This window comes from Aedes aegypti, chromosome 2, assembly GCF_002204515.2.
Source record: "Aedes aegypti strain LVP_AGWG chromosome 2, AaegL5.0 Primary Assembly, whole genome shotgun sequence".
Lineage (NCBI taxonomy): Eukaryota > Metazoa > Arthropoda > Insecta > Diptera > Culicidae > Aedes > Aedes aegypti.
The window spans coordinates 257936928-257949294 of record NC_035108.1 but is presented as its reverse complement, the minus strand read 5'-3'; the positions used below and the strand labels follow the sequence as shown (position 1 = coordinate 257949294).

At 38.3% G+C, this 12367-nt stretch overlaps 1 protein-coding gene across 6 annotated transcripts in view; it reads left to right on the top strand.

Moving 5' to 3' along the window:
• The window catches only part of LOC5566421, a 290745-nt gene extending 278753 nt beyond the window's left edge, over positions 1 to 11992 (top strand). For all 6 annotated transcript variants that reach the window (XM_021844859.1, XM_021844861.1, XM_021844855.1 and 3 more), the window contains 2 exons: positions 373 to 587; positions 10544 to 11992. In XM_021844859.1, coding sequence (XP_021700551.1) covers positions 373 to 587; positions 10544 to 10653 — 325 coding nt within the window. In that variant the 3' untranslated portion in view covers positions 10654 to 11992. The remainder of the gene's footprint in view (positions 1 to 372; positions 588 to 10543) is intronic.
• The last annotated feature ends 375 nt before the right edge of the window (positions 11993 to 12367 follow it).

The window sequence follows — 12367 nt, the reverse complement described above, 5'->3', positions numbered from 1 at the left end:
TAACTACTCTCTATATATCTATATTCAATCTAAACACCCTGTTGTCCTCGGTAGTATCCCAAAATAGGCGATCCATCGCGAAGTGTGTGCCTTGTAGAGCCACTTTTTGTTTAAGAGAGACCAACCTTAGCATGGCTTCTACCTGTAGATATTTGCATGTACATATCTGTAATATAGTAGTTGTACCACAGCACTTCTCCCAAACTCGATCACCATTTTCTATCATTGCCCTTTTTGTCCTTTACTCAAATGCGTTACGAACCGTAGAATAGCGTCTTGTATTTGTCCGTTGCCACTGTTTCCGAGTAAACCCAAAATTCTAATCGATCTTCCACATTTCTTTCCCCTCTTACAATCGTCACCCGGACACAGAAACCCCAGTTCTAGTTCTATCCCAATGAGTGAAACGGGTTCGCTGGATCGAATGAAGTCGGCAGCGGAACGACGGAAGAAGGGAGCCATGGAAAGTGACAGCGGGACGGTGCCTACCGTTTCAGGCCGGGTGGAAGGAACCCGCGTCAACACCGGACTGATCATCGATGAGCTGTTGAAGAACACCAAACTGGATCACCTGGAGGAGTCGGGAAGTAAGTATTGTTCGTGGGCATAATTAATGAGCAGGGAAGGTATAATATTTGACCATGTTTTGGTTAATTTTCTTTAGTCCATAAGAAAAAGTTACAAATAAGGACTTTTTTTGTTTTCGGTACAAAATTTCGAACAGCTCACAGAGGAATCTGAAAAAAAGTTTTGGAGACCAAATTGACGATCTTCAATTTCATAACCAATCAAGTAGTCTTAACCGTTCATATAGGATGCAGAACCATCTGGGCACTTCCATGATTCACTTTGGCATATGGTGTTTTTCTAGGCCAAATCGTCTGAAACTTGGCAAGAAGCGCTTCAGTACAACGCATCTTCTTCTTCTTTCTGGCGTTACGTCCCAACTGGGACAAAGCCCACTTCTCAGCTGTTCTTATGAGCTCTTCCACAGTTATTAACTAAGAGCTTTCTTTGCCAATTGACCATTACACCCCCTACACCGCATATTGTGGCCAAATATGAGCTCTGTAGCTTCCAAAAAACCCTACTGCCGAAACCTTTCAGAATGAAAATTTTTAACGACTTCCCTTGGCATAGAGTATCATCGTGGCAGCCACACGTTATACGACGATCAAAGACCCAGTAACACCAACTGAAATGTGCCCCGAAAAACTGAAGTTGATAGTGAACGGGCTCTTTCCTACGTATTAGACTGGCCCAACTCAGTATGGGAGAAAAACAAAGTTGTATAATTTCACGGGGCACCCCCAGTATTATTCCTTAGAGTCAGAGGAAGGGTTCCTGAAAATTTCAGCTCATTTGGTCTTTTCATGAGCTGGCACATTTGAATTGAAGTTGATATGAAATACTGCTCTGTATTTCTTTAACATGGCATGATGGTTACCACTAGGCGCATCATAGCCGAGCCGCCAGATCCTGCTTCATAAGACCAATATGCTTGGTGGATACTTCTGGTAAATTTCTGTAGAAGGTCATCCTAAGCAGACTGATGATCTACACGTGAGGCGAGAACGAATTGTCGGAAAGGCAGTTCGTATTCCGGAAAAAGAATTCGACGGTTTATCCGAGTGATAACGATAGATGTTAAAAACGCGTTCAACAGTGCCAGTTGGGAGGCTATCGCCGCAGCCCTACACAAAGTGCGGGCTCCCGAATATCTGTGTGAAGTTCTGTAAAGCTACTTGGAACCGGGTACTGGTTTACGACACAAACCAGGGACGGATGTCAACCAACGTAACGGTGGGAGTTTCACAGGGTTACATACTTGGTCCAAAACTGTGAAATATGATGTACGATGCCTATTGAAATCGAGATCGTCAAGTTCGAAGTTGACGTTGATCTTGCGATACAGTTATCGCTGATGAGGTGGAAATGCTGATGGCGGATTCGCTAGACATCGTTGAATCATGGATGACTGGAATCAAGCTGCAGTTGGCTCATCACAAAACGGAGGTGGGCTGACCAGCAGTTCGAGATAAACGCCGGAGGACACGCAATCTCATCGAAGCGCTCTCTAAAGCACCTTGAAGTAATGATCGACGACAGACTAAACTTCAACAGCCACGTAGACTATTCCTGCGAAATGGCAGCGAAAGCAGTTTACACTGTAGCTAGGACCAAGTAGCAGAACGATGCGTCTTCTGGCGACTATATCATCGTCCATATTGAGCTACGGAGTTCCGGCTTGGGCTGGGCGTTGAGTACCAAACGCAATCGACATAAGCTGTAAGAGACGATTCGGCTCATGACTATATGTTTTTTTACAAGGGGGAAATCTACGAACATACCCCCCGAAAAGGTAGCTCAGGGAGTGTGGGGATGCCGAACCAACCACGACCCACTAAAACCAGCCCATGCACTGTACCTAAGCAATTCTCACCGAATTGCTTAAGTGGTGTACAGAGTGCATTGACATTACCCTTGGCCTCAGATCCTTATCTCCCCGGAACCACCTTACGGTATTTCTTCGGAGAGGGGCCTGTGCATACAACACAACACATGTAGCAGAAGTAGCCTAGGCCAACTGCTTCTCCTAGCCGACTTAAACAATGTTACAAAGGAACAAGCCTCGGCAGGGCGCTTTGGACCTTAGTATGGATAAGGCCACGCTTTGCAGGAGCTTGCGTTTGCTGGCAATTACAGCAGAGCTGTTTAACATCATCCTCGTAAGCGCCACTTTTGCCGTTTTACAGGCATATTCAACATGGCTAGCGAAGCTGAGGGGATCGTTTGGACTCTATGGTGCAATCATCTACCGAGATAATCGCCCGTTTCTCGGACTTGCAGTTGTTGACCACCACCACCTCAGTCTTGTGACGAGCCAGTCCTAGTTTCCTAGACTTCATCCATTCCGCAACTATGCAAATAGAGTGCGCTGCTGTCAACTCTACTTCCTCCATCGATTCACCATATACCACTAGGGTGATATCGTCGGCGAAGCCAACAATCTTAACATCCGTCGAAAGGGGCAGCCTCAGTACGTCATCGTACAGCGCATTCCATAACGGCGGGCCCAGGATTGAACCTTGAGGTACTCCCACGGTAATTCGAACGCTTTTCTGCCCCTCCTCTGTGTCATACAGCAGAATTCTACCATCAAAATAACTTTTTAGAAGCTTACACAACTGCACCGGTACCTTGAAGCGGTGAAGTGCGTAGGCTATCGCTTCCCAGCTTGCGCTGTTGAACGCATTCTTCGCATCCAGAGTGACAATCGCGCAGTAACGGACGCCGCTCCTTTTATGCTCGATTACTACCTCAGCTGTCTGAACGACCGACTGGATGGCGTCCAGAGTAGATTTACCTTTCCTGAATCCAAACTGGTTGTTGGACAGGCCGTCCGCACCTGCCGTATGTGGCTTTAGCCTGTTGAGGATTAACTTCTCCAAAAACTTGCCCGTCGTATCTAGTAGACAGATAGGCAAGGCTGGTAGCGAGTCACTTTTAAGTGACTTGGTCACTTTTTTAAGGCCAGTCACTTTAAAGTCTCTTTTTTGAAGCCATTTCAACTAAAGTCACTTTTTTCGTCAAAATGTCACTTTTTTCAACTATTTTGAGCTAATTTTTCGGGAGAAAATTTTGAATCGGCCTTCTTAATTTAGGATAAGTTTTAAGTTAGCAGGGTGTCTACTACCTGAAAAATCCTGGAAAACCTGGAATTATCAGGGAATTTTATTCAAACTGGAAAAAACCTGGAATTATCAGAAGATTTCGGCTATACGCAGGAAAAAAACCTCGAACCAGTAATTATTATGGCAGAATATGTCCTTTTTGTAACACAACATTTCTTCAATCAAAAAAAATTCGGCTGCGCCGCTGTTACAACTTGAGGTATTCAGTCAATTCACTTTAAGTTATTTTCAATATTCCGAATAACTTGTTTAAATAAGGAAGTAGGACTTAGAATTGCTAAAATGGGAAAGGCAAATACGATTCCCAGTACTAGTTGGGTATCTTTCATAAGCATATGAAATAAACAATATTTGTAGGAAAAGATTAAAGCTAGTAAAAATAGTATATTTTCAGGTAAGCAGATCTTTTTTAAAGGCTTGGATACTATTTCAATGCATATCTCTAAAAAGTGTTTATTTTTAGTTAAGGTCTCTAAAGACATTATAATCAATATGGTCACTTTTTGCTATAACCCTCTCTTTCCCATGGTAGCTCCAGAGCTCAATCATTTTTGACGAACTTGAGGCAAACCGAACCAGAGGAATACTATGCATTAGTTTCTACAGTCAACTCTCCATAACTCGATATTGAAGGGGTCATCGAGTAAGGGAGGTATCGAATTATGGAACACAAAACCAGTGCAAATGCGATCCAAGGGACCATCGCAGTAGCCATGAAAACCAACTTTTACTGTGGTTCACTAACTCGATATCGAGATACGAAATATCGAGTAAGGGAGAGTTAACAGTAGATTATGATTCTATACTTATCAGATTAATCCAAAAATCAACTAACTTTTTAAATAGTAAAACTATTGGTAAGCAATCAGTTTACTATTGTAAAACAACCAACAAATTTTGAACTGATTTTGAAAAAAAAGACCTTTGAAATATTGTTTTTTGAATTACTTTTTATAAAAACGCTTTTTCATAAAGAAACTATCGATTAAAGTAGTCGGAAATAGATGGTTAATCTGCTTGCAATGAATTCTGGTGCAACATTCTAGAGGCTCCAGAAAAACCTTCAGAGACTATTACGTAACTATTTATCCAGAGATTCCTTCTGGAATGCTTTCAAGAACTCCACCAGGAATGCCACCAGCAATTTTTCAATAGAAGCTCAGAGGAATTTCTTCTCAATTTTATACCAAAAATTTTAGAGCATTCCTACGCTACTACCTCCAGTAATTTTCATAGAGATTACTCTGATGAAAAAATCTCAGTATTTCCTCCAGATCACTGATTCTTTCACAGATTTTTTCAATCGCTACTTCTAGGATTCTTCCCGCATGCCCTACAGAAGCTTTTTCCCAAAGGTTCATTATAGAGTTTTCGAAAAAAAATCGACATTTTTACAGGAAACCCTACAATAATTCCTACGCCTTTTTCATTTAATCCAGGCATTTTTATAAGGATTCTCTCAAAAATTCATCCATAATTACTCTCCGAAATTTCTCAAAACTTACTTAAGGTATTATTGGATAAAATCTTTTCCAAGAATTGCCCGATGAATTGCATCTGGGATTCCTCATTAGATTCCTCAAGAAATTTCTCCAGCATTTTTTCAAAATATTATTACTGCGGCTCAAACACATCACTGATATTTTTTCAAATACAGTTTCCAGACCTGCATAGATTCTTTAAAATTTCATTCAAGGTTCCACACTAGTTAATACTACAGCAATTATTACAGTTACTGCTCCGACCATCGATGGATTAATATGCTTTTATTATCATAGCAATTTATCAAGAAATATATTCATCAAGAATTCGAGAGATCTTTCAGTGATTCTCGTAGGTATTCATCATTATAACTTACACAAGTTTCATCAGAAATTACACTAGGATTTTTTTTAGAAATTCCTCGTGGATTTTTCAAAAATTTTCACAAAAAATATGAAATTGAGTTTTTTTCGTTCGTGATTTTTCTTATAAAAATATAACAGATTGAATACATAAAGATATATAAACGATTCTTAGAAAAATTACATAAAAAGTTCGTAAAAATCACAAAACAAACTCCTGAAGAGGTCTTCGAAGTAATAATAAATTTACGGCAAAACGAAAAGTTACTTGTCGTAATTGCATGAGGAAGTCTTAGAATGGAATACCTTCCATTAAACTTACTGATGGAAAATTTCTTCCTTAGTCGGCGTTTAAAGGACGCAGTTTAAGCAGTATTCCAATCAAATTCGATCTTCTGTCATCATTTTTTATTTGAAATATCGATTAATGCATAAAAATATTGACATTATTAGGTAGAAAAGCTGGAGTTTAAATGGAAATGTGAAATGACAAAAATTTTAATTTTACAAATGTTCCAAATTCTTATTCAAATTTCCAATATAAAACACTTTGGTAATATAAAAAACACAAAATTTTGAAAATATTGGAAATCTAATTAAAAATAATCCTTTTTTAGTAGATTTTCAGATTTCAGACGTAAATATAAACTACCCTGTTTGAAAAAAATCTAGGTGATATCTTGTAAATTTGGAAGCCCAATAAAAATGTCCAAATATGGTACTCACCTACTACCTGCAGAAGATCATATGGAATATTCCCTATCATAATTGATGTTGATCGTAAAACAGTGTACTAGAATTGAAATAAAATTGATTACGGCTTGCTTTTCAAGTCACTTTTAGTCACTTTTTCGAGAATAGAAAGTCACTTTTTAGTCACTTATTTCTCAAATTTGGTCACTAAAATAACTTTTTTCGGTACCAATTCTTGCTACCAGCCCTGCAGATAGGTCTATACGCCGACGGGTCACCTGATGGTTTCCCCGTAGTAGCACCAATTTCTGTCGCTTCTATACATCCGGGAATATTTCGTGATCTATGCAGCGTTGCATCGTGGTTCTGAACATGTGCGAATCCGCACTAGACTATCAAAGCATTCCCGTTTTCGACTCTTGATTTCCTTTTTAAGAGCTAACTTTGCCTTACCGCGTTCTTCTCTTTGTGCTTCTGTGCAAGCGCGCTGCATTCTTCGTCTAGCCCGAAGGCATATAGCTCGAAGATTTGCAATTGATTCGCACCACCATTACACCGGCGGCCAGTTCTCTCTAGAAGGGACTTTTCTCGACATGGAAGCATCACACCAAAGATCACACGCTCGTGATATCACAGCAACTAGCTCTTCAGCGTTCAGGTCCAGAGTGTTCCTTGCGCGCCTCAGGGCTTCGGTGAATACTTTGCCGTCGAAGCGCGCTGTTTTCCAACCTCGGACTACGGTCGAGTTACACCTCACTGCCCTCCGCCCGCCTGGCTGTATACTATAGCGAATCGATTGATGATCGCTATGAGTATAACCGTTATCAACGCGCCAGTTCATGGTACCTAAAAGGTTAGGACTACAGAACGTCACATCGATAATCGATTCTGAACCACATTTGCCAGCACTACATTTAATGCGGCCAGGGATTCCAACAATAGTTGGCCTCTTTGATTGGTGCAGCGGCTACCCCAATCCACTGCCCATGCATTAAAGTCAGCAGCTATCACTCCTGGCTGCCGATTAGCTAGTTCGGCTAGCATCCTGTCGACCATGTGGAAAAGTTCCTCAATCGACCACCTTGGGGCCCACAACAACTGCAATAGAACGCCGTCAATTTGTCATCGCAAAACCTTCTTTTGATATAGAGACTACTTCTTGGATTGGATATCGTCCTGTCGTCCCTATAGCTACTAGCTGTTCAGACCTATTCGCCACCCAGTTCCCGTTGTACGCTGGTATACGGTATGATTTCGATAGTAACACCACGTCGTCCTTCGTTTTTGAGACTGAATGTCAAAGCAGCTGCTGGGCTGCATCACAGTGGTTTAAATTCAAAAGTGGAACTTCCATTTTGACTAATTTGTGACGCTTGTGCCCGGAAATTTGGGTTCACCCGTTAAGTGAACATCGATTTCAATCGATACAATATCCTATTTTCTTTCAAGATAAGTGCCATACTTCAAATACCATCAAGAGGTTACTACATACGCTAGTAGATAGAAGGTATAAGTCCAGGATGTTGCTGGATGAATTAGAACATATGTTGAACTCATAGAAATAGCAAATCTAGGATTTTGATTTACATAACATTTTTTTTTTCGGATATAGCAGCCAGAGTAACGAGATATTCTTATACATAGAATTTGTGAACAGACCTTAATTTGTGCCTGTTCCCCAAACAACACTGGAAGACCTACACTTGCACACTTTTTAGCTTTATTAAAATCTACAATAATCAAGAATATGCTCAACGTAGTTATTCGTTCTCGTAAAGCATAGTTTCTTAAAACACCCTGGGCTTGGGATTATATTTTCCAGGGAGCGATGAATTTTGATAATTGATCGCTGTTGTTAGTAGTTTTGATTAGATGTTGGGTAAATTTCAAAGCAATGGCAACCTTTTTATTACAAAATTTAGATTTTATCTTCTGACCTTAAGATTCTGGTTAAACTACTGTACTATGCAGTTGGGCTGCACTAGGCTATCACTCATCAAAATTACTTTCACTTCGGGAAAATATAATTTCAAGATGGCGAGAAGATTACGAACTGAGGGTGGGTTAGGAGCACAATCAGACCCTTGAATGTGCAATGTGGGGTAGTAATTGGGAATGCCATTGACGGTTTGTAATCTTCTACGAGGTTTTCGAAAACCAACAGGGCGCGTGCACCGGGTTGCGGATAGGAGCAAAGGGAGATCAATAGCATCTACCTAAAATAATAGAGCAAAAAGCCGTTCCATGATTAGGTAATGTTAAGCGATCTTCTATGGTGTTCTAGTACTATAAAATTCTTCACTCACTGGGAATTCTGGCCTTGATAATATCAATAGTGATAAAAACATAAAATAATACCTAATACTTAATAAGTACAATGTAGCTTCAATGTAGTAATAAATGAAATAAAATCAATTTTCTATACTTGACAAGGTTTTGAAGACAATCAATGAGTGAAAGAACTACCTATTAGAAAAGCCACATCAGCTAAGTCTATACATATACAAATGTTGGTCATAGGGTCATGGCGAGCATTCGATATGTATGTCTATGACTGATTCTGATCTAATAGGGGCACTAGAAGACCACGCGGACAATTTCGAAACAAATTATTTTTATACATCGGTCTTACGTTCCGAAAGGCTCAGCTATGCTGCAAAGTAATTTTATAAGTTATTCATTACTGCTGTTTAACCCTCTAATACCCAACCCCGCCTTTAGATGGGGTACACTTTGGAATTTTGTGTATTTTTTCGTAGCTCGGAAATTAAAATGATTTTATTTTTGGCTTAAACCTTGACTAATAACACGCATATAAGAAACGTTTTTTATGATTTTTGAAACTTTTTTGTATTATTGAAAATTGTTTGAAAAATTGCATTCTTATATAACCTACAAATGCCTGGGATTCATTTAACGTGTATTATAAAAAATCGTACCTTTTGTATTTTTCTACGATCAACCTATCACAGAAGAAGAGCCTGATGGTATTGAAATGATTTCAAATCTGCTTTTCCGTTAGTTACACGGATAATAAAAAATGTTCCAGAAAAAAATAAAAAAATTCATATTTTCAAAAGTATAGTAAAAACTCAAATTTTTATTATTGTCAAAAATCAGTAACCAGAAGAGGCTTCAAGAAAAAATTGAAAAGGATAGGGATGTTCAAAAATAAAAATAATAAAAATCAAAAACCAAAATTTATAAATTTGCGGAGAAAAATAAATCATTGCCCAAACCGTGTTTAGAATGATTTTAAATAACGAAAAATAATATTTAGATCAAAAATAAAAATTTGGGTATTAGAGGGTTAATTGTTTATAATTCTAACAAAACTACATAATTAACTCATTACTAATCACTGTTCCTATATTCTCTTTTTCTCTCCTTCTTATCTGTTGCATGATTATGAGCATCACTAATATAATGCATGAGCATGCACAATAAGAATAATTTCAGGATTGAAAGCAGTACATGGATACCTGGATAGAATAGCTTCGAAAAGGGCGCTCAAAATATAATATTTCTGGTCAGGGAAGTATTTCATCAAGGGTATGTAAAATTTTTCCATTATTAACAATTATTATTCCAGATCACACAAACAAATGAACTAATATCAAATATTTTTAAAATATTTTTTTATAAATCAGCATCGTCAATCAGTGTAAAAACAGATAAAGTTTGTAAAGTTATCACCATCGATTAAATTGCGCTCTGTATAGTAATGTTCAATCAGTATCAAAATCTCCTAAAGCGTCGCATTGTGCCATCAGCAGCCCTTAGCATCACTCTCATATTGTTATTATTTTGTTGTTTATAAAATTTCTAGAGAGCGATCAGCATATTCTTTCTTACTTGTACAATGGCCGATCTATTTGGAATTTTAATAAGTCAAATCAAACTTCAAAACTCAAATTAAATTGCTTTCAGCACATTTACATTTTGCAGCATTAATCGCATTACTGTGTCAAGTCTTCTCCATTCCCTATACCCTACCCCAACCCTTCTTATCCTTTCCGATGGTGTTCAAGTGGTCCGCATAGACTATTACGGCCATTACCTATCCCTTACCCCGGCTTTGGACTGACTTGCGCTCTCATTGCCCCACCAAACGCTGCAAAATGAAAATGAAATGTAAAGCATTATTTTTTCAAAACATTATAGATATATTTTTTCAAACAGACCATGGTTAATCAGGATACGATTCCGGAGCATTTATTTCAAATTTAAACAGTTTATATTATACATGTTCAACAGTCAATATCCATAGTACATCTCCATTTCAATAACCGCAATTCTTTCCCTTTTTAGCCGGCCTAGCGCTGTACATCAGCAGCGACGGAACGACAACGCTCGGCAGCCACGAGGTCCGGATGCCAGCTGGTGGACTGCGGCAAGTTGTGATGGAAAACCCGAGATAGTAGCAAACGTCGATCTTTGTTGCCACCACCATTCACCAAATGCAATATTAGATGTCCGCGTAGATGCCGCCGTCGCCATTCGCCGTCATATTGCGCGCATGTATGCTTCCCCGCCAGCGTTACATTTAGTGAGAAGGACGCGAGTCGTATGATTTAAACACCTGATCTGTGTGAGTGGTAAATGCTGCTGAATGTATTCACTGTCACTGCTTTCGGTTCAGTTTTTACCTAGAATATGTAGATAGTACCCCGTTATTTAGTTTTTCTTTTCGTTATCAACATCGGATTCAAAAACTGAAAACATCCATCAGAAGCAAATTTAGGAACAGTTCGAATTATTTATTTACCTTTGTTATGAACAAAACAAAATCATTCGTTACACTAACTAGTGTATGCGCAGGTGGCAAATTTAAATTTAAAGAAACCACAATTCAACAAACATGCTGTGAATTTAGACAAGCTAGTAGAACAATTAAAGCGAGTCATCCAAAATGTACACATCTGTGAATAGTTTTGAAGCGTGCTGAAGAATTTGTAAAATTAACAGTATCTTCTGTATGTTTATGTTTCGTTTCAGTATGTAATTTTATTCCTAGTTTTAACATCGTTAGCTATTTTTTTTCTAATTTGCTCCGCTGTTACAGTACTCGAAGCCAGTAAGTGAAATGGTTCGCAATAAACAGTCTTAAAAGTGTAACTGACTATTTCGTTGTGTACATAAATTGTACAGTATTTAACGAGTTTTTTTTTAAGAACAGTAAAAAGAACAGTATAAATAAGGTGAAATTATTGTTGTGATTTTTAGGAGCAGAGCGCTAGCGTACGAAATGATGATAGAAATGCAAATATATTGATACAATTATAAGAAATTGTCACGAAGAAGTGATACCTACCATCTGATGGAGCAGGATAATTGGAGATCGGAAAAAGCATGACATTCTTTTATCAAATCAAAAAGAAAACATATTTTAAACAAAACAAATGAAAGACAACCCGACATGGAAACCCATAAAACATTTCAAATGTTTTCTAATTGAGAGAACAATAGGAAAGAAATTTACTGCGTAACCAAACATACGGAGGCGCGCAATTTCAAACTCTTATCGGAGACATAGCAACAGATTTAGTGGAAATCAAAGAAACAATACGTACTGCAATAGTCAAATCAAATTATCTTAAATAGAAAGTATTCGCGCGGCAGATCATTTGACTGAGAAGCTGAGCAGCCAGGCGTTGGCAAGACGAATTCAACATTGTCTGTATCACAACAACTAAACCTAACAATAATTTGCAAACAATAAATCTGGAAACATGAGGCTCAATTGATGAAAAATAGAAATTGACGATTTAAGTGTTTATTATAGAGAAACCACCTTTTTATGGCTCGCTGAAAAACGGTTGAGGGTAAGCGTGGAATAATTATAGCGCACCATACTGCATATCGTGATGAACGTTTCTATCCCAGTCACTGAGAGTATATTGAATGAAGCACCATGTGTCCGCTTCAATTTGAAATTGAAGTGTTGGAAACATATTCTTTTTATTCCTTTATTAGTTCCTATCATTCCACTATCATCCTAATTTGGTAAAACTAAATTAAGCTTTCTTGACATTTTGTTGCAAAACATACATTTTTTGCCGTAAGCAGTTCCGATTTTTTTATAGGTGAGTTGATATTACCTGCTTATAAGAAAAAAAAAATGCTTTCAATTAA